Source organism: Lepisosteus platostomus, chromosome 12 (genome assembly GCF_059453375.1).
Source record: "Lepisosteus platostomus isolate fLepPlt1 chromosome 12, fLepPlt1.hap1, whole genome shotgun sequence".
NCBI classification, from domain to species: Eukaryota; Metazoa; Chordata; class Actinopteri; order Semionotiformes; family Lepisosteidae; genus Lepisosteus; species Lepisosteus platostomus.
Window position 1 is genome coordinate 42,179,867 of NC_142622.1, and position 27,111 is coordinate 42,206,977.

At 36.9% G+C, this 27,111-nt stretch overlaps 1 protein-coding gene across 4 annotated transcripts in view; it reads left to right on the forward strand.

The window, feature by feature from the left end:
- The window catches only part of bbs9 (Bardet-Biedl syndrome 9), a 150,298-nt gene that overhangs the window by 81,584 nt on the left and 41,603 nt on the right, over positions 1 to 27,111 (forward strand). For all 4 annotated transcript variants that reach the window (XM_088602054.1, XM_088602052.1, XM_088602053.1 and 1 more), the window contains one exon: positions 10,903 to 11,013. In XM_088602054.1, the coding sequence (XP_088458180.1) occupies positions 10,903 to 11,013 (111 nt within the window). The remainder of the gene's footprint in view (positions 1 to 10,902; positions 11,014 to 27,111) is intronic.

The window sequence follows — 27,111 nt, forward strand, 5'->3', positions numbered from 1 at the left end:
CTGCAGTGCTTGCCTTGCATTGGTTTGCCAGTCATTTCTTGTTGAATTCTGTCCCCGTCATGTCATAGAGTGAGAACAAGATCGTGCCTGTTCACTTTTCTTTGAGCCGTAGATGCCATCCAAAGGCTCCTGACTCACCTCACAAATGTTCACTGGGGCTCAGATCAAGGGAATAGGGCCTTTACTGCATGGTTGGCACACTGCCATCTTGCGAGAACCCTGTTGTTACGAGAGGAACTTGTAGACATGCATTGTTCTGCTGGAATCAGGGTAAGCCCACTGTAAGGACAGCAAGTGAGGTCTCAGGAATTGATCATTCTACCTCCTTCAAGTCAGGCTGCCATCACTCTTTACAAATGAATCATTATTGGCTTGATTAGACGGGATAATTAGCTTCTCCCAGCTCTCTAGTGTCGGTGTATTGAAGAGAGCTGGAATATTTCCAGACTCCCCATGACCTGGACTGGGGATTCCTGACCTAACTGAGCGATCAGTCAGTAAAATTGAAGGCAAAACGTTCAATCAGTATCAAAGATCTTTGCATACTATTTTTATTTAAAAAATACTTGCATAGAGTGATGTTTCTGCAAGTGCTGGACATGAATAACAAAATGTGCTTATTGTTTGAGAATTGGGATGGGAGAAGGGATTTACCACTCTATTTCCATTATTTTTTAGTTTAACTTGTGCATGTGGTTTGCCAGCAATATGCACTTTTATTAAATGAAGATTTTTAAATATAAACTTTATCTGCATATAGTTTCTCTTCATTAAAGTTTCTCTTTATCTGCATAATTATGTAGAATACATTTATTTTCGGCCAGCAGCCATATCACCCTGCAGCTCTCAACTGACTACCCACTGAAACTAATCAGGATTGGGCCTGGTCAGTACCTGGATGGGAGACCTCCTGGGAAGCTAAGGTTGCTGCTGGAAGAGGTGTTAGTGGGACCAGTGGGGGGTACCCACCCTGCGGTCTGTGTGGGTCCTAATGCCCCAGTATAGTGGTGGAAACACTGTACTGCAGTGGGTGCCGTCTTTTGGATGAGACGTTAAGCCAAGGTCCTGACTCTCAGTGGTCATTAAAGATCCCCGGGTATTTCTCGATAAGAGTAGGGAGTTATCCCGGTGTCTGGGCCAAATTTCCCCCCTCGGCCTTTACCGTGGCCTCCAAATTGTCCCCTTGTATGATCAGCTTGCACCTCCTCTACGATGGACAAGCGCCCTCTCCCTGCCTTATAATAAGAAGAAACTTTATTTTATATAGCGCCTTTAAAGGTGGCTTCTCAAAGCGCTTTACAGGATGACAATAACAATAAATAAGAAGATTTCACAAGACAGGACACAATTATAATTACAACAATACAACCATAACAATAGAGGAGACCGTGGAAGGTGGTATTAAGAAGAGCAGAGGGGTGAAGAATGGAACCAGTTCAGTAAAGGCTCTTCTGAAGAAGAAGGTTTTGAGTCTGGATTTGAAGGAGTTTAGAGAAGGTGACTCTCTGATATCCTTGGGCAGAGAGTCCCAGAGTTCCTTGTGCTCGTTGCTTGCCCGGTAGGCTCCGGCTTCCCGCCACACCGTATGGTATAAAGCAGTTTGGCAAATGACCTGACACATGACATGTGACATTTGTTTTCATCATTCTGATACATTAAAACTTATCGCAAATGTTTTTATATGACCAGTTACCACATTTTTCGAATGGACATGAAGTGTTTTGGTTGGACACCAATCTATGATTATTATTTTGAAGCTGACTTTGACTAAAAGACTGCAGTCTTATGGTTTTCTCACATCAATAAGTGAGACTAACGTTTTGTTTCAAGACTCTGTATAACCACTCGTGTATGTTTTCTGAGTGCCATTCTTTTCCTTATTAAAAGATTGTGTAGAAGGTGTTGACTACGATCTTTAAGATTTTGGTCCTAGTTTAAATGATTTCAGGAATCCTCATGTTGGTCAAGGAGGGCTTGCCGTAAATAAATTACAATTATCTAAAAAATATTTAGTGCAGCACAATATAGAATAAATAAATTAGGCTAATACCTAAAGAATTACATTTTCCATTGTAGAAAAGTAGCATTCAGATATAGGACCTCAGTCACAAAATGTTCTATGCGAATAGAAGCTTATAAGCAGTAGCTAAAGGGCACATAATGAAATGCTGTATTCACACACCAGGAAGAGAAGCACCTGAAAGCCCTGCACAGGCATGCATATTCAAGTGTGAAAACACAGATGTTGAAAATCATGTTTTTTTTATATTCTTAATGCATAGTAATGTATGCAAATGATGTGAAAGCACAGAAGTAACAAGGGAACTGATTTAAACACTGTATTCACAAAATCTTTAGCAGATTCCTTACTTGCAAGCACATTTTTGTTTTTAAAAAAATCTAGTTTAATGAACTCAGATCCATATTTTAAACATCTGCTGTGCGGCATCAGTGAATGTTTTATCTGAAAATGGAGGCCCTTCTTGCACACCAGGCTTTATGAAAGGAGAGTGGGGGAAGAAAGTCCCAGAGCCCAAAGCTTGTGTACCCAGAATATTATTTTACATAAATATTAAATACCGTCCTCGTGCTCTCTTTCCAAACCTTATAGTTTATGGTACCACTGATGCCCTTTATCTTTAGGTGCTCCTTAAGATACTTAACTTCGATTATAAGCTACTGTAATGATTTTTACATGCATCTAATGGATTATCAATTATCCATTTCTATCATAGTTATTTACTTGAATGAGAGTTATTGAGCTATTTTAATAGTGATTTTTTTGTTTTCACTCTGCCATAATCATGACATCCTCTTATAGCCTTTTCTTGTCACTTTTCAGAAGCTAAACAGGACTGTGCCTGTTCAGTCCTGGGATTGGAGGCATGTAAGGAGGTTCAGGTTACTGCTAAAAATGGTGTTGATGGGCCAAGTGGTGGTACTATGGACCAGAATTTACAAACCAGTGCCCCAGTATGGTAACTGGTGACACTGTACTCTGTCCTGTCCTGTATTACCCCTCCTATGTGTAAGGAGTTTTGCGATTAAAAGTGCTGTACAAATGCCAGGCATTGTTAGAAATTGGTATATATTTATATTTATTTATTTGGTTGCTTTGCTGTCTCTGTGCTTACACCTGTCTCAGTCTTAGTTTCTTTAGATCGGTCAATAGATATTATGTAACAACATAAATTAAATACAATCGTGTTATTTAAAATTAAGGACGTTTTGAAATAAGTATAATTATCCAGGCTTGAGGATTGCTTTTATAGGATCTGGTTGCCGTGCGCATTTTTTGGTGATCATTTAATGAGTCTTTACAGTGGTAAAAGGTCTCTTTCCTATAAAAACATTTTAAGACCTATAAAAGGAATGTCTTGTATCCAAAGTGACTTTACAGGCAGTGCAGTGTTGATGAACTGCTAACCTCTGACATTATTGTGTGTCTGCTGCTTTAATAACTTTGGTTCCAGAGTTTTAAACTAGAATCAAGTGTCTGAATGGGTCATTAAGTCCTAACAAAAGAAAGAACTTGTAGGGGAGTCTGTGGATTGTGTTCTGCTTTTTCAGGTGTTTACCGTGAACTAAGCATTCCAGTTGTGGAATTCTCCTCATTCCTGTTCTTATTCCACATCTTAAAACTGGCAGTTTCTTTGTCTTTTTTATTAACACTAGCCCAAGTCCCTGTAGTGCTAAATTGAGTTGTTAATCTAGTTCATTCTTTTCAGCAATAAACATTTACAATGTGGTGCAACATTATATTTACAGCCAATGTTTTGTTGAACAATTCAGCTCTTTCTAATGTACATTGGAGATGTTTCAGCTATTCCTCACTCAACTCAATCAACTTGTACTTCAACTCATAGATGTACAGTACAGAAACATAATAATCACGTGCTTATCCCAATTATTGTACTGTGAATTCTGTGCAGCTTTATACGTCTAGACAGAATAGAAATTCTCGTTGGATTTTTTTAAAAGAGATGGCAGCAATGATATTTTAAAAACCTATGATTACACATATCTATGCATGCATCTGTTATCACAGAGCAACTTAGACCTGTGAAGGTACAAAACATAAACTACACCCTGGATAAGGTCAGCATCATTCCATTTCAGGGCACAAACAGACACACTTAAGCACACAGAGACTTTATAGAGACATCAGTTAATCTAGCCAGCATGTCGTCATGAGGTGGAGGAACCTGGAAAACAAGAAAATCCCACACGGATGCAAAGAGAACATGAAACTCCTCAGAAGGTGCCTAGACTGGAATTGAGCCCGGGACACAAGAGCAGTGAGGCAGATGCACTAGAACTGCCGCCTTCCCATGACACCCGTAATTAAATGTGTGTGTTTTTAAATCAGATCAACATTTCTGTTTATCAATGCCTGTCAGGACGGTGTCAATAAAAGTCGTGTTTGCTGTGAAAATATGTGGGTTATTAAAAAGCAATTCAACACTCAGGAATAAAGTGAAAGTAGAATTTTCTTTAACTATTGTTAAACCTTTTTAGTAATGATCTTTTCATTTCACAGCAAGCATTTGTGGAGCTATGAATATTGAATGAATTGAATGAATATTAAACACCATTTTTAAAAAAGTTTATAAATAAGACCTTCTTGTGTCCATCTTGTTGGATTTCTCCAAAGACAAGATTCTTGCATTCCTTTTTTCTCCTGATTTCTGGTGCAGCGCCAAGGTATATAGCAAATTGTATATAACGAAAGTGCTGTCAGTTTTTATGTAAACATTAATTTATTATGTACCCAATGATGTTGCTTTTTCAAGCGGGTGTAAATACAAAGTATTTATGTTTCCAACATCATGGCGGCAGATTTTTTTTTTCACAAAGTCTGTGCTGACATACAGCAGGCTCGCTTCATAAACTGTATTTTCTTTTTTAAAAAAAGGCTTGTGTGTATTTGTAGCTTTTCTTGATCTAAGGACCTATCGAGGTAAAAAAAAAAATAATTACAGGGAAACTGATCATTTTAGAGCGTCTTAGACTCCATCTTGTCCCCTCATGCTTTTTTCTTTTCAGCTTAGGCTCGGTATTTATGTGGCAGGATCCTTCACGAAACGGTTCCCTTTCAGGATGGAGAAACACAGGCTCCTTGTTTCTTGTAGGACACACTTAAGCACACTGACGGCTTAGAATATGCAGGAAAGTAATTTGGGCAGCGTTGTTCACCCAGTCCTATATGTCTCATCTATCTCGGACTTCCAAACAGTTTGTGAACTTTTATGAACTGTGAAAAAGACAGACCATGCTGTTGTTCGTTCATTAAAAACAAAACAAAACAAAACTACTGGTTAAACTAACACCATGGGACTTGCATTAGGTTATTAGACGAGACAATGTCAACAAATCACATTGTGTGTAACAGTAGCTTGGGCTTTGTATTCTTATTAAAATCTTTAAAAGTGTGTAAAACTTTATGGAACAGTACAAAAGCTTTAAGTTCTGTTCAGCTCTGTTGGAACAAAATATAACAAGTTAATTAAAAAAAACATGAAAGGATCTGATCCATCATTGTCTTCAAGGACGTCAGTCCTTAGCTGGATAACTTATTCCATTCTCTAACAACTCCTGTGTGTAAGGACGTGCCTCCTGTTCCTTGTTCTAAATGCAGTTCTACTTTATAAAGGTGAAGAAGCTTTATTAAGAATCACGAATAAGTAAAGAATACACCTTGTCTGAATTTATCAATTCACAATGTCTGAAAAGAGCAGTATCTATCAAATCCAGTTGACAAAAAATAATGATAATGACAAATCTGACTAAAAAATAACCAAAATAACCAAAAATAATAAACCCTCACACCTGAAGAAGGTTTCACAGCCGAAATGTTGTGTTTTCTCTCTTCTCTTTTCAGCATGGAATAAATCTTTACTTGTTCCTTTGCAGAATATGCATGCTGACCCAGCTTCCCACTTAAAATAATGATTACAAGAAAAATTAGATTTTTTTTTCCTTCAGGTAAAAATAAAAAGTCTTCTCATTATTTGTCTTTAATAATCAGAAATGTAAAGGAAGCAGTGGATTATCAGATGTAATTTTGTTGAAAGGACAAAGTTTGAAAGAGTGGCTAAGGTACAGTAGAAAACTATGTTCTCCTTACGTTGGTTGTCCACTTGAAATAGGACTTCAATTCATCTCTTTATCTAAAACCAGGATAACAAGTCTTGGGGATTATTACATATCATTTTGTGACCTTGTACACGCCCTGATAGCTGGTGCAGTCAAATACATCTAAACCTAGCACAGGAGTCTGTTATCATGATTGCACTTGTTTCCTGATGCAGTAATCCCACTTTATGAACCCATAGCCCTGGTCTGTTTGCCTTCCTCTTGTTTATCAGTAAATGTATGGCTGCTATTGATAATATTGTGGAAGCTGTTATGGTCTTTAATGGTGTTGAAAGGAAATGTGCTGTAAATTGAAGTAAGGCTTTTGTAAACACTGGCGAGAAAGGTTGTTTTTTTTGCAACTGCTTCCAGTGACTTTTTGAAGCACATGAATATGTAAAAGGCTATGTTCAGTGTGTTGATCAATGAAACAAACAAATATTACATTAAAATTTGCACATTGTTGGAGAGGACTTTTATCATCATCCTTCCTCCCCTGGTACAATTCCCCAGTCAGTTTCTAACAGCTGTGATCTGTACATAGAAGATGATATCATACTTGTCCCAGTGTTTCATTTGGGGGTAATACAATGGATAGGACTAGTTCTGCTGTGTAAGGTGACCTCAGCTATCTGTTAGAGGGTTGCCTATTAAAGTTAATCTTGATTGCCTTTATGATTAAGCACACTGCATTCTTTCATTTATTTCTGCGCATGACATCACTGTGAACCGATGAGAATCTTGTCTTTGTTCAATGACTTTATGAAGCTCTTTGGATTTAAAAAAAAATGCTTTCCATTCATTCCATTCCATTCATTTATGAAATGGCAGACAAAACTCTCACCGTGGCATAAAAGGTGGGTATGAATCGTGGAAGTTTGTAAATCGCTCATCATAAATCTCTCATAATTCATAATAATTGATACCACTGTATGTTTTCTGCATTTATTGTGATCCGGTTTTCTGCTTTAATACAGGATTATAACATTAATAGTTGTTACACTTGAAGTCTAAAACACGGTTTTAGAATTTTGATTAAGATGCATCTTATTAATCAAAGGATGTTAATTAACCTTTTCTTTTCTTTGTGTAATATCTATTAAATATTTTTTACTAAATTCGTAAGTAAAATATAAACCCTTTAAGCCAAGGATGTCAGGTATATCAGCCTCACATGGTTTTCATTTAAATATTTACTGAACTTCGAGTGTTTCATTTTCAGTTCTGAATGCATTTGGGAATCCAGTGTCTTACACGTTTTCAGCTGTTTCTTTTATTTGGAGAATGTGAATGCTTGAAAGGGATATATGTAATCAACTTGTCCTTTTTGCACAAATAGAGCTTGAAATTGAGAAATATAGAGAGTGTGCCACTTAAATTGTTGAAGATTTTTTTTTGTAGTTTCTCGATTGTTTTCTTTTTTATATGTAAGCATTTCCCCTCAGAGCCTCTGAGAATGACGACCGTGAGTTACAGTTGTTTTGCCTGTATGTGCGTTATTTCCTTTTGGAATTCTCACTGGATGTAGCCACTTCTGCAAATGGATCACATAGGTGTGATGACCCTGAGTCTGTCTGGTGACCCTGTCTCTTCCGGGACATGAGCTGAGGCTCCTCAGGACTAGTCCGATGAAGCATCTCATCCTCCAGGCAACTTCTCACACAGGATAAACAGGATAAGTCAAGCCACCTTGAATGATGCTTGTCCATTGCTCAAGGGGAGCGTGGTCACATCTTTCCTTGCTTTTGTTTTCAATCGGAATGTGTTTTTGAATGCAGATTTTTAGTTCTCTCCGAATGCAAACCACTGGCCATGTTTTTAATAAAGTATTTTGGTTAGATCAAGGAACAATACATTACTACTCAATCACCGAACCTGTCTTCTTACTTAAAATGTAAGTAATGCTATCTCTATGCCCTGTGACTGGTTGATGTAAACAGTTACAAGGTTGTGTTTTCATTGTGATTCAGTATATACAGCAAATGCCAAATGATTTGATTTGATATTTTTGGAATATTTCTTCTATTAAGTTGCTTATAATATTATTGTGATTAAAGTAAGGTCATCTTTTAAAAAGGAAAACAGAAAGGCCCTGAAAGCTTTTGATGTCAAGTGGGAGTGACCTGGGAATTGTCAAGAACCAGTTTTTTTGTTTTGCTCTGTTAGAATTTGGGGAATATGGGAGTTGGTTCTCTTTTTGCCCTCCAGTCTTTGTGTACTTTGGCCAGGAATGTAATGACTGTAACATTGCTTGTCCTTGGTATGGAAAGGTTGTAGATATGGCAGTGCAAGCTCCCTTAGGAATAAATATTTATGGGGCTAAAGCTTTTATTATACTTTCTGAGTGAACTACCTCGGTATTATTTTCTTTCTACTCGTGTGTAGAATGTTTTCTCTGAACGTTAATGGACCTTTAGCAGTGTAATTAGCTGTATAATAGAATAACATTTAAAATATTGCAATTTCAAATGCTTTTATTTTTTTCAGTATTTTCTGCTGTTATGCTGCAAAGATCTGTAGCCCAAGAGCACAGCCATCCTAAAATAACATAAAACAGTGTTTGATATTTTATTAGAATGGCAATAACTTTTTTATTGAAAATAGTTTGAATTTATATATGAATTGGTTTATTTACATACATGATACCACACTATAGCATGTGGAACTTTTAGTTTGCTCAGAGTGCATTTTACCTTATAAAATCCAAATGTTTTTTGTGAACAGCACTTTAGTGCAACTGTCTCTTTCTGTACTGCATCTTCCTTGATTTCTGAGCTCTTGAACAGTTTTCTCTCAGATCAGGAGAACGATAGAACTCCCTTCTCATTTTCATTCATTAAATTGGCAGCAGTGTTTTTCCCTATGTCCTGTAATTGTTTGTTTTTTTACAAATCATTTCCAATGGAATTTAATGACTGCAGTTCCCCAACCTCGGATTGCATTTTACTAAAACTAATAGGAGCTGTGTTCTGCTATGGATACATTTGCACTTTTAACCCTCTACCTACTGTACCGTAAAAAAGACCCTGAAATCTGTAAATGGAAATTCCTTCACATACTTTACCCGGCCACTATCTAATATCATTTCTGAAGCTATTTGCCATTTAGTGTACTGTGTAGATTATGATCGGTTTATCTGGGTTTTTGGAAAGAAATGCAGACTATTACTTTTTGAAGTCCCAGAGAAGCCTTGATAGGAGCTCTGCTGTTGGTGGTGTTGGTGGCCTTGCAGCGTGAGAAGAAAGTGGATGCCCTTACTTTTGGAATATTTTAGAAGTCGTATCTCCATTTTTCGTTTGCTTATCTAAAGGTTGTGGTGAACGTTTGATTGATTAGGAACTGGCAGTTCCAGAATATATGTCTGGAGAGGAGTCCCGACCCATCTTCATGAGTCCAGAGGCTACTAATTACTAATTAACTGTTGCACAATTAAAAAGGATGAGTGAGTTACTTAAACGAATTGTTGCTTGCAAATTTACGTGTAATATTTATTTTTCCTCCGCCCGCTATATATATATATTTTTATTTAGCAGAGAGAAAAAAGACTTTAATTGATAGTGATTACAGCAGAAAATCACTAACTTGGCACTGCTGATGATTTCAAGGAAAGATCAGGTATCTGTTTGATTCCTCTGCTTTTTAACATCAAAGGAACAGAAATACATCTCTGCTTTCCTCCAGTTATTTACTAAAACCAGATAATTATTGCATTTGAATATTACTGTCATCCATCGGCATTATTTATTTAACGCTTAAAATACATGCTTGTAAACTTTTGTATCATGCTGGTATCCTTTCAGAGCTGTCACAGCAGCAGTATGTTGGAGTTGGGATATATGGCTTCACTGTTGCAGTACATTCTTTAGAGCGTGGATTTGGACTGGGAACTCTGTCTACAGAAACTTCAACATTCATATACAGTCATGTGAATTTGATGTTTTATTTTGTATTTTGATAACAGAAAACTAATTAAAAATAATTTAAAAATATTTAAAACCACAACTGGATACTTAAGACCTTTTATAAAGCAAGTATTGAGTGACGTCACATTTACTTAAGATACAGTTTCCATTTTTTGGGGGGAAAAATAAACAACATTAGGGTAAATTGTGGCTCTCAAGGTCTCTCAAAGCAGAAACGGTTTTGTTTGTTTGACCTTGACACAGAAATGCTTTAAAAGGCAGTAGTTTATAAAGAGCTAACAGCATTTTCAATGAATTTCAAGAACAAGAAGTTCCTGTGCTTATGCATAGGACACCATCCACCTCTTTCCTGTCTTGCTGGTTTCTTGTACTTTTATGTTCTGAGGACTTCACCAACAAAACAAGAAAGGATCAATAATTAGACCAGTAGAAATATGTCCATTTGATCACCAATCTCCAGTGTGAGTGGCTGTATTTGGTATTTCTGGATGAATTGAAGACATAAAACACACATAGACAAGACATAAAATACACTGTCTCGATTTAAGTAGTTCCTTTCATTGGCCACTCACAGCTGAACTCTGTATCACAGCTTTCCATAACTATGTATCTTACCTTTGTTTGGATTATTAGAGGAAGGGAGAGTACAGTTGATATTTAAGAAAAAATCTTTAATTACACTAAAATATTAGGCCTGCATTTTGACATTGGCAGAATAACCTGTACCTTCAATTGTTTTTTTTTCCCCCAGAAGAAAAAGGAGTGAATGTCTCGTACAATCCAGAGTGTGGGGCTCCGTGTTCGAGATTTTAATCCTGTAACGATTGGCTGTCCCTTTCTTCAGGAGGCTGTGAACCCATCCCTGAATCTGATCTGGAGGAGGGCGCTGCAGATCAGGAGTCTGTTGCCACGTTCCCTAAACAGAGACATCTCACGAGGAAGAAAGGCAGGCAAGGTATGTCGGAGGAAATGGTAGTTATGTTATACGAGTCCTGCCATGACACCTTTCTGCGCACAGGTACTGCTAAAGCATTCCCAGCGGAGCTAGATTTGGTCAGACATCCCAAAGGAACTTTATTAACAAATGAATTGCAATATAAGAAAAATGTTGTCATATTTTGTAGGACAGATTGTTTCTACGACATGGGAAAAAAAACAATCGTAGATTGTTGATTTTGCATACTTTTAAAGGAAATAGACAACTACCTTTTAAATGAACCCATGAAATGTTTTTATTTTTTATATATATTGAGATGTTTGTCATCACCGTCACTCTCTAGCACGTTGGATTGGAGTAGTTGATGAGGTGTTGGTAACTTGTCATCTGGCATGGAAACAGGCAGGTATTCAGAGTGAAGTTTCCTGTGTCTAGATTCCAGCGGTCTAACAGGAAAGTAGGCTCACTGCTACACACAGCCACCAGGCAGCAGCCAAGGAGTTTTCTCTTTCTGTTATTATCTTCACATTTGTGCCATTTTTAAAAGACATTGAATTTTTGTTTCTGTTTTTTTCTGAGGAGTGATTGCAATTAGAGTAAGGCCCTACTTAGCTGGACACGACTCAACAGAGTGGTGGCTCTGTGGCTCAGGATCTGCGCCTGTGACTGGAAGGTTGCCGGTTCAAATCCCGCGGCCGGCAGAGGAATCCTACTCCGTTGGGCCCCTGAGCAAGGCCCTTAACCCCAACTGTTCCAGGGGCGCCGCACAATGGCAGACCCTGCGCTCTGACCCCCAGCTTCTCTCCCTGTTTGTGTGTCTGTGTCTCCATGGAGAAAAGCTGGGGTATGCGAAAGGACGAATTCCTAATGCAAGAAAATATATAGGGCTAATAAAGAAACATTATTATTATTATTATTATTATTACATTCTAAAAAAATGTTTTTCAGATGCCAATGACTTGTAAGATCTGACTTGTATTTGAAGGCACGTATGAAAGTTATAAATTGTGGGAAAAGACGCTATAGACAGTTTGTTGGTGTGAATTTCAAGTTTTTTCTCCGCGCTGGTAAAATCATCCAGGGTTTCCCAAGCAGCTCCAGTTTCACCGTTACTTTAATTTTTCTTTGTCACTCAGCTATTTGTAGAAAACGCAGACCTAATCCCCAGCCCACTTTAATTTAGCAGGTGTCCGTGTTTGTATTCCCCTCTTTTTTTTTTGTTTCTCTTTATCTTTGCAATCCTGTGTTTTCCTTTGTGGAGTTTTATCAGGGTGATTTCCATGTGGTCGTTTTAGCAGCCTCAGATTCTAGGATTAGAGCCGATCTGGAAGGAAAGATGGGGGGTTGGTATTTCTTGGTTTTTGACTTCTGGGTAAGTGAAATGCACCTGAAGTCAGACTTAAGCTGTTCCCCCTGTATTTACTTGTCTTTTAGTGTACAACAAAGCTGTGATTGACCGCTAACTAATATTGTGTGACTGAGTCCTGTGTCCTGTAATGAGACAGGTAGCAGATTGCACTTTCTCTTTTCAGTGCCATAACCATTGTTTTTGCACTTGAGCCCTGTGCTTTCGAAACATCTGTTTCTACTCTTTGAACAAGTTTCCCCTCCTCTTGCTGATTGGATCTAATAGCTAGTGAATTGCAATTTTTCCGGTCATTATCAACTGAGATTTTGGTGGAGCACTTCAAATTATTTTTAATCAAATATATTAAAAAACTGTATCCCTAAAAGGTTTGACGGTCTTGGAAAAAAGGACCCAGGCTACTTTCTTCTATAGTGACCCTTCTATTAAATTCAGAGTCGGAGAGAAATTTATTTTACAGTGTTTTAGAAAGTATGTAACTGTAGTGCTCATTCAGTTTTATTCCCAATCAATATTTGTCCTTTTTATTCACTCATATTTTTAATGTCCGTGACTAATCTCTGGTTTACGACAAATATTCATGTGTTTTTCCATCTGTCCGCTCTGTTACAGATAGCTCTTTGGTGTAAATTGAAGTTATTGCTCCAGTTTATAAATTGTTGATGGTTGATCTAGTCAGTTTCTCAGGGTACTAGCTTTTGAGAGCACTGTTGTTTTTCATCACCCTTTTTGCTAATATGCATGGCAAATTTCTGATGTATTATTTGTAAGTATCTGCCAATTTATTGGCAGATATATCCTCTGCTCTGTGGTTTCTCTACAGATTCACTGGTTGTTTGCTAATTTTGTTTGTTTCTCTTTTTATGCATAGTACAAGCACCACAGTGTATTTCACAAAATGGAGCTAAAATGTGCAGCAGCAAAAGAAAGGGTCAGCATCCTTTTGTATTCAGTAGAAGTATTATATTGCCATTGCGAAAGATGCGTGATCTCCAAACATGAGGTGTTTCTGTGGTGTATTAAAGGGCACATGCAGTATAAACCCCGCAATCTTATGTAATTGTTATCAAATGGTGTTCTCACCATTTGCCAACAGTGGAATACCAATATACCTGTGAACAATATACAGTTACGAGGCATGGCTACTCTGTGCTTAAGCGTTTGCCAGCAGGATACAACTAAAGGATTGTAGCATTCTGGTCTGCGCGATGATGCTGCATGCCAAGCAGGGCATTGGTCCAGATCACTATGCACTGTGCTGTCCAAAAGAGTCATTTCAAATTGAGACTGTTTCAAGAGTCAGGAGAAAGCAAATTGTCCCTTTTTATGATAAAGAGTTCTGCCTAGAAAATATGAAACGAATCAAATCAACAATAGCTAAAAGCATCGAAACAGCTGATCTAATACACAGTTACTCACTCTTGTTTCTTATTTCGCATCTCAGATCAGTTTGATTTGTATCTTTCTATGCCGAAGAAAAATATTCATTTAAAAAAGCTTATCATACTTCATATAACTTATCTGTATGTTTTTCACAAGAAGAAAACCCATGATGTATACTCTGTTGCTTCAGAATTAAAACTAATGTATAATGGTCACTATAACTTGGATCCTTGTGATAACACTAAGCCACTGACAAAAACATTCCACCATATCCATTATAGCAAGCAAGAAATATGGTTTGTTCAAGAATGTTGGTACATAGGGACTTAAGAAAAAGCTACAAATTAGAGGTCAGTTGGCCCATGTGGTCCCTTTGATAGGTAAGTGATCTACCTGTATGAAACTCATCCAGTCGTTTCTTAAAAAAAGACATGGATTTGGTTCCAACAGCAATGTGGGGTCGTTGGTTCCATATTCCTGCACCCCTTTGTGAAAAGAAGTGCTTCCTGTTCTTAGATTTAAATACATTTCTACACAGTCTCCACTTGTGGCCCCTGGTTCATGTGTCATTATTGATACTAAAGAAGTTTGCTGGGATGACTAAGAAGAATGTGAATACTTCAGGTCCCTTCTTAGTAGTACAAATTAGTAAGTACAGAGGTACTTAAAAGTAATAACAGTATATTGCCAGAATTTTATTTGCATGAATGCCCACATTTATGCTCAATGTGAACGGTGTATTGAGACTGAAAATATACCAAGATTCTTTGCTCTTGTTCTGTTGATGCTTCAGCATCTAGAGTTTGGCACGCTGACTGGTCCAGCAAAAATTACATTTTGCAAAGAGTTCCCAGGGCTGAATACAAGGATCTTTTGTTTGGCTTAAACGGGGGAAAAAAAAAACAACATTCAGCATCTTTCAGTGGTAGTGAGATTAGTAAATACTGAAAGTAAACCAAAAATAACTTACAAATGATGTTTGTGCAGGGAAAGTGTCAACTGAGCAGTTGTCAGTTCTTTTGACCAGACTGCTTCTCGTTCTCTTTCTAATTGCTTCCCATCCTGCCTGTGGTTTTGACAAGACTCCATTCCCCACGTGGGTCAAGATCTCTCTTTAAGTCCAAATGAAAATCATAAGACACCTAATTTGGAATGTACGTTTTGCTAGGCTTTGTGAAGGCAGCCTTGGGACACATTTTGTAGTTGTTATGAATCCCCACATGGAATAAAGAGGCCTACATCTGTTCCTGAACACTGGATACCATTGCAGAACTCCAGCACTGCCAGAGGCTCTGAAACAAAGCCCTTGGACAAGGAGATTTCAGCTGCCTCAGAGCAGATTGAAAAATTAGCACTGAATGATTGCACCCAAGATCTTTTTTCAAGTAAGTGATTAAAAGCCCTTTTGTGGAATCGTTCTCCCGCATCATAAAAAAAACACAGTTTTCTTTAAAGGCTAAGTTTTGGAAAAAACAGGATGTAGCCTTGTCAATCACAGACGTACAAAGCACATCAGACTTGCAGCTATTGTGCCTTTGGCATAAGTCCAAAAAATACACTTTGTAGTTTGTGTAGGACAGGATATATATGTTGAGTTTCCAACATATATATCATCCATTTTCAACATGAGTATATATATTGTGAACTAAGAATTCTTTTATGGGATTTCTACCGTAGCCCTTACAGTAAATATATACATTTATAAACACACATTAAATAAACAAATATTGATCACTGTATTTTCAGATTACGATTCTTAAATTGTGTTTTCTACAAAACTACATTTGGGAGTAGTCATGGTCTTGTGGGTGAAGGTAGCATATAAATATAACCGTTTCTTTGGGATAGACTGGAAAGTGCTGTACAGCTCCCCTTCTCACAGTTGACGATGTGTTGAGGACCCACCAGGTGGAATTGTTTCCTGTGAGCTGAAAGATTACAGGTTCTAATTCTGCCTTGGGTAACATCTCACACCCCTTTCATCCTGGCACCAGTGTGTACTGGGGATTGGTCTTCACTTGAGGTCCTCAGGTTAGACTGCGTTTTTCTTTGAAGATCTCTTTCTTAGTGTATTTTTTTCTTTATAATGATATCCTGTCCCATGAAAGCCTAGGTTTAGTGTAGCATTGCTATTTTTTAACTTAATATTGACATCTCTTTTATTTGGCGAGAATGTTTTCTTATGAACCAAATTCTTCTCAGAGCTTTTGATTCCTCCTTCCCCAAATAAATGCCATTGTTTGTAAACTTCCTCGGTCTGAAAAATGTCCTTTTCATTTTTAATCTGGATTCTCAGACATGGGATTGAAACTCAGTGGCTCTCTTCAGATCTCGCTCGAGCTATTTTCATTGCATCCACTTAACCTAATCGAACAAACTGTGGATCCCAGCAGGGAGGAGCTCAGTCTGCAGCAGAAGAGACAATGTGACACACTGAGGCACACCAAGGTGATTTGCACATCATAGTCTTTTTGGAAGCGCCAAGGGTAATGTGTCATTTCCCAAGATGTAATTGACAGTTTGGCTTGGTTCACACAAAAACAGGTGATGTCATGGAGATACTTGACAGCCCATCACTGTGATGACTAATGGAGCCAGAATAGTACATCCAGCCTTGCATGACAAAAATACAAACCTGATCGAGCAGCATCAACACATTGTTTTTTAAAGTTAGGGCTTAAAGAAACAAAAACAAAATGAAGGTCACCTGTCGTTCACCTTACCTACTTCATGTAGGTGAGGTGAACGACAGCTGACCTTCATTTTGTTTTGAACAATTCATTTTGAACAATAGGACAAAAGTGGCAACTTCGTGGACGTGCATTTAAAACTGAGAACATGCAGCACTTTTTTACCTTAAAAGCCTGTGAAATTATGGAATAAACTGCCCAGCCATGCTGTTGCTGCCCTGACTTCTTTCAAGAAGTGGCTGGATGAGAGCCTTGGATCAATTAACTACTACTAATTAGCTGCCTTCTGAGAGAGAATGAGGGAGAGTCAAGTGCAGTATGTGTAGATTTTTTATTCCCAGTGCAGAGATCCAGATGACCAAGTGATAGTAGATATGCAAAAAGAAAACAATTAAAATCGAGTGGCAAAGAAAATGGATTTGGGCACATCAGAGGAAATAAATAATCCTTATTATCCCAAATCATTAACCTCTCTTTAACACTTTTCCATTGTTTCACATGTAGTGAATACCTGAATACTCAATTAAAATTCAGATCAAGAAATACGTTAATGCCTTCTGTAAAATAAACGTCATAACACGTTTATTTATAGAAATGAAATCTAAAATTTCTGGTTTGCCTGTGCTTTCCTCATAGCCACGCTAACTAATTGTGTTTAAGACATGAATCTTATGTTAACTGACTAACCTTAAAGGGGTTTAAGGTCAAGGTTGCAATTTATCTTTTAAAAGCTCTCATAAAATTGTTTCTTAAGTGAATTATTGACTGATGTGTTTTTCTGGAAGACCAGCCTCTGTGAATATTGTGATAAACTGTTTATTGTCCTATAGAGGACTTTCTTAACATAAATGTCCAGTATCTTGTTAACTTTATTGTAGCAGTACCTGAGACTAACAGATGTGCCTTTTCTATATATCATGTCTATGAGAGCCTGCTATTAAATTATAAACAGGAGTTTCTTATTAATACTATCTTACTGATCTAAAATAGCTTTCAAGCAGCATAGGTCTTTACAAACTGTAATTTCATTGAAAAGCATTACTGCAGTTTAGTTCATGTGCTGCTCATGTGAAGATTAACCTATTAAAAATAAAAATACAGGGTTAGGCGGAGCAGCATTTGCTCTATAAAATGGCTTGTTTTATGTGTTTTCTTGAGTCATAATAAAAACAAGACAATACAGTAAGTGCTGGTCAGAGCTGGGAGTGAATGAAGAACTGAATGTGAGTAAACTTGAGCCTTTCTATTTTAAATTATTTGCTGTGAAGTCTATCCCTAAGTGTTAAAGCCTAGACATCAGAAATATTAGCTGCTGTTTAGTTATTTAAATGAGGACTGTCTCTGAGCAGCATTCCGTATACAGTCATCTAAACATCATCTAAAGATTTTAACCTATGAAAGAAAAGGAAACAATCCACAATTAATTATGTGTAGCAGATGACTTAAGAAGAATCAGAACTGTTTCCTTCTGTGGGATGGGTTTCAGTCTGTCTCAACATGCTTGACAGCAGCGAGTGCACTTGAAGTGGAAATTCAATAATGAATGAAAAAAGAAAAAAACATTTTATACACACCTCCCCAACATAAAAAATAATTTGGAAGGAATAACCACAAATCTGGGAGTGTAAAAGATCTTGAGCTCAGGAAGCATCTTTAATGCAGTTGAAAGGCTTCAAAAGATTCCTTGGTTGTTTACTTGTGTGCTATATCGGCAATTAAGATAAAAGCAAAAACTTTTCTTTTAGTACAGTAACTCACCACAGGCCTTTATAGATCATAGGTTTAAGTGGCTTGTCAATTTTATTTCTGTTTTTGTGGGATCTCCACTCGCAAAGTATGCCCACAGGAGCTTCAACGTGGTATTGTCTCTCAGAGGAAATAACTTGCACAGAGAACTTCCGATAGGTCTGCAAATCAACCCTTTTTTCCCCCCAAACAGCTCTGTCTATATAAAGCACTTAGTTTTTTCACTTTGTGATACATTTTTAATGATCATAAAAGTGCTCAAAAGCATGAAGTTAATTCAGCATTATTATTTTCAAAACCACCAGATAAAAGCAGAGACACGCAAGACAAGTATCATTATTATTATTATTGTTGTTGTTGTTATTGTTGATTAAGAGATGCCCTTATCCAGTGCAAGTTACAGTGTATACAGTGTTTACATTAATCTTCCTATCATACTCCCTCGTTCAAGCTAAACCAAAACCTTTGTGAAATGTAACGGTAAGGTTGTCTAATCAAATTAATGTAGATCATCAGACGTCTTTGTGCTAAAAGAGAGTTGTATTTTTGATGTTTAACTATATAATCTGGATGTTGAATTGTATGTTGGAAAATGCGAAGCTATGACAACACACTGGAATACAGTGCCTGTTATTAGGGGCCTACATTCAATTAACCAAACCCAGGCCACGTAAGGCTTTTTTTAAAAGGAAAGAAAGCAAAGTAATGCAATATCTAAAAGTCATTAGAAATTATTTTTGTAATACAGAAATAGAGAATTTTTTGTGTATCCTATTTTAGAGTCTTCTTGACATTTATATGACCTTTCTGCATATTGTACAGCAATACATATATAGTTTATCAGTAATGTATTTTGCATTTGGTCAGTAAGTTAAGAAAGATGAAAGAATTGGGGGAAATTGCTTTAAATTTAGCAAAACAAAAGAGACAATAATAGTATGAAAGGCAAAATTACAGTATGCCGTGTTTGAGAATGGTGCATGACTTTTAGCCTCATCACATTTATACATTTTATATGTAATATTTGAATATTTTTAAAATAGTCTGGACACACATGACAAATTCAGCATATATGTGTAAGAAATGTTAATTTATGCTTTTTAACAATGCTCAAATCCTTAAGTACGTCCTTTCATTTTTACAAACTTCTCACTGTGACTCTGTTCTGATGTTAATCCATCATTTTCTTCTCAGTCATTGGCAGTCTGCTTTTGCTTTTTCAAGCATGTTTGGCATCATCTTACCTTTGAAAGGAAATGTCAGAGAGATTATATCCGAGGCTCAGTACACCCCCCTTGTTTAACTCAGACCCTAGGTTTCCTGTTATTTCTCATGTAATCAATGGCCGGGACTGGTGTTAAGTGTTGAAGCAACCCTCTGGCAAGTAAGGTTGTAAGACAAGATATAATGGAGAATGTAATATTAACTTTTCCTTACAAGCTCATGTCTATCTTGAATCCTTCAGCATGTCTCCCTAGGGTATAGCTTAGATATATGAAACTGACACAGAACATTTCAGCAGACATCTTTGGTTAAAACCTTCTATTTTTAAATTTATGTACACCTTGGACTGTAAGACAATACTAATTCTGTAGGGACTTGCTAATGAGGCAAATGTAACATTACGACATCGGTGTGTTGAAACGGCTTTTTTCAAATCATAATTTAATGTGCATTTTGTTTGTAGGGAGCAGCATCAGAGCTTGTCCCTTGGGGAGATTCTGTCAGATTTCCAGACATGTCTGGAGAGTGCTGCTTATCCACTCATTTCTCTGCTTCACCTCGCCAAGAGTTGAGCCATGGGTCCTCTTTGTCAAAAAACAGTGTCTTATTGAAGAGCACACATAGTAGGTCAAAGAGTGAATGCTTGGACTGAAGAGAAAATAGTATATGGTAATGCTATCACTATCTCATTGAGCACACAGTTACATTAACTCCCAGATGACATGGTAGGCATGTGTTCCGTGTGTGTCCACTTCTCTCAGCCCACCAAACGGTAGAAAATTGCACCAGACACATTGTGGTTTTCTTCATAGAAACATGCCATAAATTTAATTATATGAATAAAGGGATTTTAGATTCAGCAAATTCCGATTGTGTTATAATTTATGAATGCTTATTTCAAGGATAGTTTTCAAGTTGTTTTTTATCACTGTAGTGATGTGCCTTTGTGATGACATAGAGACAATGAGTACAGGAATGGATGTTTATAAGTAATATAGTGGTTTTCATCGCATTAAGGATCATTATTTCATTGAGAAGTTCTCAATGAAAGCAGCCAATGTAGAATGAATTCCTACCACAGAGCTATGCAAAAGCTAGACCATTTAACTTGAACAATTGCACAACTGAACCTTCCAAAAATTCCAGTTTGTGTCATCTTGTCGTGTTGGTCTTGGTGAGGTTTTGCCTCAGTGCACATTAGACGGGAGTATGTCTAGAAATGAGAGTTTTTCGCTTCTTCTCGTTTCCTGCCTGTTCTATATGCTGCCTTTGGTAACCACATCCCAGGTGCCCTGGGGGCAGTTTGTACAGTAGGCAGGATGTCCAGAGGATGGGGTTGGATCTTTTTTCATTTTGCTTTGTCTTTAAACTGTCAAGAATGCTGGCTTTCATAAAAAAAAATCTAGCGTAACTCTCACTGATGTTTGTATATGCTCTGGTTCTTTCGTCAGGGTTTTATGTACTTGCAAATATGTGCGTATCAGACTAATGTAGGATAGAAATATGAAGGAAATGTTCCTCCTTTTATTATTGTGATGGGAAATATTTATAATGATAGATTACGATTACCAGACATGAATCAAATTATTTAAAAGTAGTAGAACTATGACGAAACACCATTGCACATTGACAGTGAATACTCTGATTTCCGTTTTTAAGCTGCCATTTTTAGAAAATTGTTTCGTGAATGCCATCTGAGGATATGATTTAAAACCCCACCAGTTAAAATTAGCACAACTGTTCTAACTAGAACACAAGAGATCCCGAGATCCCATTAGAATCAAACATTCCTGGGAACTTTGTTGTACTGAGAGAAGACTGGAAGGGAAAGTACAAGCAGCAATCTCAGTTTTTAATCTCCTGTTATTATAGAGATAAGAATAGGAGGTTTAGACATTAAAACGTATGCAAAAGGGAAACTAAGAGCTGTAATGTATTCATAATTAAAACCAGAAAGTTTTGCTTTTATAGATTATTAGATTATTTGGAATATTGATCCCTAATGCAATATTTGTATTGCTTTTATAGTTGAGGGATTAGTCTGCAACCAAATAGAAGTGTATGGTTTAAGTATTGCAATATTTCCAATAACTAAATTCTTCTTGTTTGTTCCCAAAATGTCAGCTGAGCTACAAATACATATTAATATTTTATTTGAATAAGAAATAAATGTCAGGACTTTTGAGACATTATCAATCACAGCATGATGTAACAGGCAGATAATGGTCAAACATTAAGTCTTTATCATTTTTGTCACGGATGCAAGTCTTCTTTTTCTTTTTACATAGTGTTTTTCCTCAGTTAAAAAGACATATTGGAAGAGGGGCCCTATGGAGGCAGGGATTTTTTTCCCCCCTCCAATAAAAGCCGCTTTCATTTGACAATTTTGCTTTTAACAAGAGACCTTTAATTTTGCAAGAAGGAAGTAATGAATTGTAAAGTATACTTTTTCTTCTGCTGACTGTTAACTGCGCTCTTTAAGCAGGAACATGCAGGATCTAATGTACTTAAGATGACTAACACATGTGTAACGGGAAGTTCATGGTTGACATTATTTTTCTGGAGCTGTTTATATAAAACCTTATTGACCTGGAAACTCCTGAAATTTGCATCTCATTTTAAACTGACACCTTCTGTGGTGCCGTGTCCTTTACTTTGTGCTTTCTCCCCGACACTAGTGGCTTTGTGTAGAGCAGTATTCTCTAGACACGTAGGAGGAATTTTAAAAAGTTAAATAGCCTTCAGAAAGTAATATTTTCTCATCGGGATGACCCTACTTTTAACATTTTTGGTTCGTTTATATAATGTATTGAATTTGCAAGTAATCAGATACATAAGTAGACTTCCTCCCTGCACGCCCAGTGATTTTAAACACAGCAAATTACTAGGTGTGGTGAGTTAGCTGTGATGTCATTGACTTAGAGTACCTAGATGAGCACTATCACTTTTTGTAAAACGACTTCATAGTGGTCTGTTTAATGGAATAAGTCCATAAATAAATGGAGTACTGTGACAGGTCATCTTAAGTTTGATGATTCAAGAAGGTGTTAGTTGCTGCTGAGGTGATCTGAAATGATTAACAGAAATACTGTTAAGTGCATCGTAAGGATATTCTCATAAGTGTTTCCAAAGTGTCTTCCAAAATTGTACTGATGTTTTTGCTTAATACGGACACCCTGATTTAGTGAAAGCCACTTGAGATACTTGTGTATATAACCGCAGAGTGCATCTACATAGAGCAACTGAAAAATGTTGGTTTGGCCACTACAAATCTCACATTTCTGTCACCTTTCAATTTCAGTCAAGGTCTTGTATATTGTGGATAAATAATGGTGAAAGGAGGCAAAATTGTGAATTTATCGGGGTAGGGAGAAGTCTAAATAAAAGTAAATACCTTTACAGCAGCTCATTGTGGACCATTTTAATCAGGTAAGTGATGCTTCTCCAGTGTCTGAAAACTGTGGTGTAGGCAGGTCTGAGGATCATGGTGGGTCTTGCTCATTAGGTGCAGTATACCAGTTGGTTAGGTGTGTATCAATTAAAAAATACAATCAACGTGGTTGTTGAATGAAAATCTGCAACCTTATATATACTCCTTAGCTCCCTATCCAAAAATTAAAAAATAATAGAGTCATATTACATTATTAATCATGTCATGCTTTGTATTTGAATTCAGAAGTTATCAGATTTATTTTTTCATAAATAATATATACAGTAATAAAGATGTACAGTATTTCTTGTCTATTAAAAGCATTAGCATTGATTTTCCAAACCTGAGAAATAGCATTATTCCAATGAGGTCACTTTTTCTGTACCCTGTAACTCATTCTCGCAAGGGAAGGAGCAATTCATGAGAATTCAAAGTGAATCTTGTTCAACAGATAGGATTAGATCATGCCGGCTTTTTCTGATAAATCAAATCCAGGAAGAATATTTGTTGCTGTATAAGATTGTAACCTGGCACAGATATGATACTGTATATTTCTTTTTAGTTTTCTCAAGACACCTGGAAACTAAAATGGAACAAAGGAGGGATGTATCAACTGTTTATAAACATTCTAATCTTGTCAAAACTGAACATGACAGAATATTTTGCTCTGTCGTACACAGTGTTCAGAAAAAATGAGAGGCACACTTACAATATTCACATCCCTGTAGTCTGTAAGTCCTCCTCTGGAATGGATTATACAGGCGCTGCTGCTGATGGGGGACTTTTGCCCATTCCTGCAGGCAGGCTTGTTCTAGGTTCTGTGGACACTTTGGGTTCAGCTGCCCTGATTACGTTCAAACCACAAACATTCGCTTGAGAAGACGAGAGCGTGTATTTTGCGTGCAGTGTACCATTTATTTGTCCGTTACGGTACATGCTTTGGATCATTGTCATGCCTGAATGTGAATTTTCAGCCAGGCTTGGGCTCCTTGGCAGATAGAGCCACAACCAACCAGAAGCATGTGGAGGACAGTTGCTAGTGTGCCATTCACAAAGATCTGCGATGCCGTGACGTAATGTCAGATGAAGCTGGATATAATGACTCGGCTTGTTCGAAGAGGTCGAGGGCAGGTTTGCCCATGCTCGGCCTAACCACAGCAAATGACCATTTTGAATGTAAGAAATTGAACACGTGCTTCAATTCTGGAACACTTGCTGGCCTTCTCATTTTTCATTTAAAAGTGAGAAAATCTGATGACCATTTTTTTATATTACACCTTTATATATGCTGCTTTCAAAGCCAGAGGGTATAGGTATTGTTGTTTCCTTTGCGCTCTCTTTTGCCAGTTGAGCCTTAAGGGTGGAACTGTAGTTGTTTTGAAGTGTCTTTAAAATATTAACAGCAACATTCAAATTGCTGCAACATGGAAAAAATGCATTACGCTTCCACTCACTCTTCATAGTTCATAGTTATTAGCGTCTGATTCAGCTACAAAATGGAAGTGCTCCTACACAAGTCACGAATTGTGATATTTAAATGTGTGTGCTCTTTTTTCTTTTTTCCATTTAAATTTATAGTCGCACACCTTTGGATGCTGTATTTCAAGCTTTGAGTGTTTGTTAAAAGGACAGTTACACTTGAATGCACATCAGTGCTGAAATGTATAATTGTCGTTGTCATAACTTAGAGAGATTTTTAGTTTCTAGGAGCAAGGTCTGCTAATAACTTGACGAAGCAGCAGTGCCATGAATGAGTAAATGGATTTCAGCTTCATTTACGTATGAGCAAATTGTGAATGGCAATAACCCCTACGCAAGGACGTTTTTTTTTGTCCGGAAAATGCCATGGGGTCGGAGGGGAGCAATGAGAAAATGAACACAAGACAGCTTCACTGTGAGTCGCATGGGATCCTTTAAGTGTCTTGTTCTCACAAACCTCAAATATATCCTTACGGTTTGTGTTTGGCAAAGATGATTTAAATCTGGCTTATTCTCGAAAAAACATGTCAGTAATTACTGTGGACTTGATTAGTTTCCTTCATTAGTTAATAAATCTGGGAATGGGTCCATGCAAAATACTGCACTGGAAATTAAATGGATCTGCAGGTACAAAAAAGCCTTGATAACAGTGTTGTTAGCAGATGTTTTTAATTGTGCTAATTCATTAAGGTTGATTTATACCAACTTAAATACTCCCAGAAAGGTATTCTCAACTCCTGAAGCATGCTGTTGAAACACCTTAAAAAACAACAGAAACTGAATACATGTAGCATTAAGCTAAAAATAGTGGTCTTTTTCCAGTGTAGCATCTCACACACACTAACATACAAAGGATTCAAAGATCGAAATTCAGAGGGGTTACTGTATCTTTATTTTGTTGATAGAATTTGGTCATTGAGAGACAGTATGGAGTGAAGGAATGTTTAGACTGGAAGTTATAGTAAGGAATTTTGAGGCTGCAGTAGTAGTAGATTTTATTTTAGCCCTCAGTTTTATTAATTGTAATTCATACGATATCATTTCTAGAAATAAAGTGTTTTATTTTTATTTTAAAACAGAACAATCTTTTAAATGTTCTAATTTTAAAAATGTTATTTAATTTCAGTGGCAAGTACTTTCCTGCAGTATGCATACAGAGTAATACTCAACAAAATATTTAAAGAAAACCATACATCCTTATGCACAATCTGATTCAGGTTATCACCATATCGAATATCTAATAACCTTCAGTAACTAAACAAGAACTGATCTGCTGATTCACAGGAAATGTAGCATTGATGTTTAATTGAAGTTTTCTAGTTTTTATAGGTGGAATTTTTAATGTTTTATAACTTAAATTGCTGAATTGATTTGGAACAACTTACAAATTGCCGTTCAGTACAAAAAAAGTTCATTTATTTTCTCTGTTTCTCCGTCTCTCTCTTTTTCTTTTGCCAAAGCCGTACAATCTATTACAAATCTCCTGGATGCAAAATTATAGTTTGTTTTCAAAGCTATTTGTGTGGTTGGCTTAATTGAGCTTTCTCTGCTGTTTGTAATTTTGGCTAGCCAAGATATTGCACCCCAGGTATCTCTGTCAAAGCCAGCAGCTCACTGTGGCATACATAAACACAGCTGTTCTGTTAGCCGTGAAAGATGTGCTATTTCTTTTGCCTAATGTAGGCAGATTACTATTTATAAATCCATTATTTATGATCATTCTGGGCAGTAGAAATCTTTGATCAAGAGATTCAAAAAATGAAAAGTCTTTGATACACAGGCTGTAAAACTACTGTAAAAAAGGCCACAGAAACATTTGTTATGGTGATGAAAATAGTAATTGTAATTTAATATTAATGAAGGTTTTAGTTTTGCAGCTATGCACATAATTAATGTTGATATTAAAATCCTTACTCTAATCATAACACAAAACTAATGCTACTTTCTTATTGATTTTATTGGTTGGTTTTTTAATTAGTGTGAAGGTCTTGCTTCATATGTAATTATATACCCCTGGAACATAGATACTGAAATGTCATGTACTTGACAGGCTTTTTTCCTACTAACCATCTAGACATGCTGTTGTCTTTCTGTTAACCTCAGTATGGAAGCTTTGTCTTTTGAATCATTAATCATTTTTAATTTATTTATGTAAGTCTTGTTGATTTACACTTAGTGTTTGAATTTAATTTGTATTACAAATACACAGTATACAGTATATATATATATGTTCAGGTGGGGAGCTGCGTCAGCATGTGTAGGCTGCAAAGGAACAAGTAATAGGTTTATTCCATGCTGAAAAGAGAAGAAAGAAAACACAACGTTTCGGCCGTGGAGGAGAAAGGTGAAGAAGGCTCCACGGCCGAAACGTTGTGTTTTCTTTCTTCTCTTTTCAGCATGGAATAAACCTATTACTTGTTCCTTTGCAGTATATATATATATCCTACTTAAACAAAAGTGACTGCTGGTAGGAACACAGATACTCTAACAGAGTGTGCAGTTCCTCCAAACAATGATTTCCTGCCATGACCTCTCTTGCTTTGTTTGTTAAATCCTATTTTCCTTCCTACTTTCCTGTTGACTGCAGCAGAAGCATTTTGAGGCTGTCATTGAGTGGGTCAGCAGTTCTGTGCAGGCTAAAAAGTCTTAAAGTTAACCCTTTAAGCTCCTCCAATCCCCTGTGCTCTTAGATGTGCTATTTTAGGCAGCATACCTGAGATATAAGGTACTTGACAGTTACCTAAAGTAGTTTTGTTAGTAGAGAGAGAAGTTGCATTTAGCTATCGCTGTCTTTTTGT